Source organism: Melampsora larici-populina (assembly GCF_000204055.1).
Source record: "Melampsora larici-populina 98AG31 unplaced genomic scaffold MELLAscaffold_23, whole genome shotgun sequence".
In the NCBI taxonomy this organism is placed as follows: Eukaryota; Fungi; Basidiomycota; class Pucciniomycetes; order Pucciniales; family Melampsoraceae; genus Melampsora; species Melampsora laricis-populina.
The window spans coordinates 568,147-571,146 of NW_006768787.1; the positions used below are offsets into that span (position 1 = coordinate 568,147).

At 39.4% G+C, this 3,000-nt stretch overlaps 1 protein-coding gene across 1 annotated transcript; it reads left to right on the forward strand.

Moving 5' to 3' along the window:
* Positions 1 to 296: 296 nt before the first annotated feature.
* Positions 297 to 1,737, forward strand: MELLADRAFT_63974 (uncharacterized protein; the record flags this gene model as incomplete). The annotated part of the gene is made up of 5 exons (XM_007411003.1): positions 297 to 324; positions 374 to 567; positions 690 to 1,169; positions 1,249 to 1,387; positions 1,646 to 1,737. 5 exons carry the CDS (start codon positions 297 to 299, stop codon positions 1,735 to 1,737), a joined length of 933 nt encoding a protein of 310 aa, XP_007411065.1.
* Positions 1,738 to 3,000: the final 1,263 nt, after the last annotated feature.

Here is a 3,000-nt window from a genome sequence, read left to right on the forward strand (position 1 = left end):
AAAGCATAAGATTTCATTGAAGCGCTTTCTCAAGAATCAAAAGCAATTCCCTCTATCAGAATGTTATAGAAATCCAATGCTAATTTAAAGAAGCTTCTATCCAGATTGCAAGTGCTCATCATTTGAAAGCAAAAGTCCTCAAAAATGGGTGCTTGTGATCAAACATTCAATTGAACAGACTTCTGATGATAAGTTTCTGTAAAATAAGTTCATGTGAAGCAATCAATTTAAGCACAAAAACAATGTTTGCTGAATTTTTATCATAAAATTGTGATTTATTTTGTTTGACTTTCTTAATGCCCATGAACCTTTGTCCAATTTGTGGTAACAGAACTGTGGCAAAATGAAATCATCACTTGACATGTGACCACAGACTTTATCAAACCAATCAACCAATGCATACTTTGGTCACATTCCTTCACACCTGTTCTCACGTCAAGACTGGAGCTGTCTTCCTTGATCGCAATTTATGGACCTGTTATTGTTTTTATTCTTCTCAACAAGTTGCACTCATGCCTCCTTGACCTTACAGTCAACCTCAGCGTAACCCTTGTTCAGAGTCACCAGGTGAGTTATCACTTACATTTCTTTGTCTCCAAATCATTTGCTTCCTTGCAATCCGCAAGAATTTCTGTAGTTGATGTTGGGCCTGTAGCTCTAAGCACTCAAGAGCTTGTCTTCACTTACAGCATCCCTCAGGTATGAACATCAAGGACAAAACACTCACAAAGCAGCCAAATAAAAAGAGCTCATCAATGTACACATTCTTCTTCTACAAGACTACCATATCTGTACAAATCTCTGACAACAATTCTTTTTCAGAGAATGTAGAAGACAATGATGATCAAGATTCTTGCCCAGAAAAAGACACCACTGCCAAAAAGGAAGAAGAGGATCCTGATCTTAGAGGAAATAGTGTTGCTAAAGACCAAGAAAGTGATGAGCCAGGTCTAGCAAAAGATATTGGTTCCAAAGATGAAGAGCCTCAAACAGGTGGCCCAAAATCAACTTTGGGTAACATACATAGGGAACCTTTCTTGACCTCATCTTCTGATTGGCCTTCAATCAATCTACCCATGGGGCAAGCTAGAAGAGCTGAATGGGAATTGCTTGCAGATATATTTGATCTTGACGCTACACATTGCGGAAATGCACTTCCAATCTCTTTGGTGAGCTAAAGTTGAGCCTATCATGAGACAATCATGAACTATATTTTGATTGGATTTGAAAACCGCAACACTCTTCTAGATAAATGGTTCTCAAAACCAATTTCAAGCAGGTGTCTGCCTCATGCAGCAGGTACTCCAAGAGCTTGGCAAACAATCCACTGAAAATCAGGCTACTGCAACTTCAGCATCCTGGGCGCTGAGGTTGGATTTTGGTGTACGTAAGTGTGCACATATGGAGAGAAAGACTCTGATGTGTATTTCCTTGTTCCAGACCTAAATCATCAATATTATGTGTCTCACTCTAAAAGACCATACGGTTAAAGCATACAACAACACCTTGTATTCAAACAAGAGGCCTATAATTAGGTCCTGTCATAGGAAGGCTATGGTATGATGATTTTAATCAATTGCTTGCTCATAAGAGGTTGCTCACAATTTTACTTTTTTGCAGCAAGCTCTGATAAGACAAACTACAGCTTGGAAGGCGGAAACCCTTCCTCCAATCTTGGGTGATACATTAGATGATCTGACAGCTCATGCAAAGTTTGTGATTGAATTCAAGGATTGACTGAGGCATCAGCAAGATGAATTTCGAGTTATTGTGAGGTCCAGACCTGTCTTTGATATGCCTTGCTCTAGTATGTACTGACTATATTTTTCTATCTAATAGCTCCCAAAGAACATACATGTTACAACAGAAACAGCTAATCAAGAGCTGCTTTCCATTCCTACAATGGGGACCTTACTAGGAGATGTGAGAAAGGCTCTGTTTTGTCTTGATCACATTATATTCATATTGTTTTGATTTTCAATCTTTTCAAAACAGTTGTATTGGCAAGCATACATTGATTGTTAAATCATCTAAACAGCAACAACCAGCTCATTTTCTTGATTTATGTATCATCACATGTCTAAAGGTTTAATTCCATCATTATTACAAGATATGAATAATTTTTTGATGGAAAGAAGACAATCGATGATGTCAAGGCAAATGAGATGAAATTTGATCTTCCCACTGAAGAAGAAGTCTTGGCTGCCATTGAATTTTCCTCATCACAGCACAACAGCTGACCATTTGTTCTTGCCTGCAAACTATTAAGCACTCCTGTTTTCAAATATTATTGTGTCAACTCTTCCCCAGTCTTACTGTATAATAGTGTATATATATCATTTGTCAAGGACCATCAGTATCGTTTTGGAATTTAATCCTGATGTCTTTTCAATTATTGTGATTGTATTATAGTGTATATAACCAATGTGTAGTAATCCAGTTTATATGTCTTTTGTATCATTGCTGAACTCTTTACGCCAGAGTTGATCGAGTCAGAATGAGAATCTAGTGTAGTTGTTATAGTCAACAAATTATACAAAACCACATATTAAAGGTCTCCTGTATGATATCCTCAGGACAACTTTAGCTTACCTACTTGAGTTCACCGCAAGGGTACCCTGAATGGATCACAAGGGATGCCCAGAGGAGGTGTCAAAGTGTTCCTGAGGACGTCTTTCCTGTTTGCATCCTCATGTCAGCCACCAAGGATGCCTTTGAGACAGTCCTGGGGTGGTCCAAGGACATCTTGGAAGGCCCTGTGGCGGTGTCCAAGAGAGGATGCCGGGTGGACACCTTGCAGGAGGCCGTGTCAGGATGTCCCTCCCTCTGCAAAAAGATGGGACATCCCCAAGACATCAGACTGTCTTTGTGGTGTATTAGCTGAGACACATGCTAGAGTGTTGCCTTTACCGCTAGGCTACCCACTCTTGTACCAGATGTGATGGCCATGCAACTGTATGTATGTGTACAGAGAGTACAAACTGGAATAAGACCAGTTCA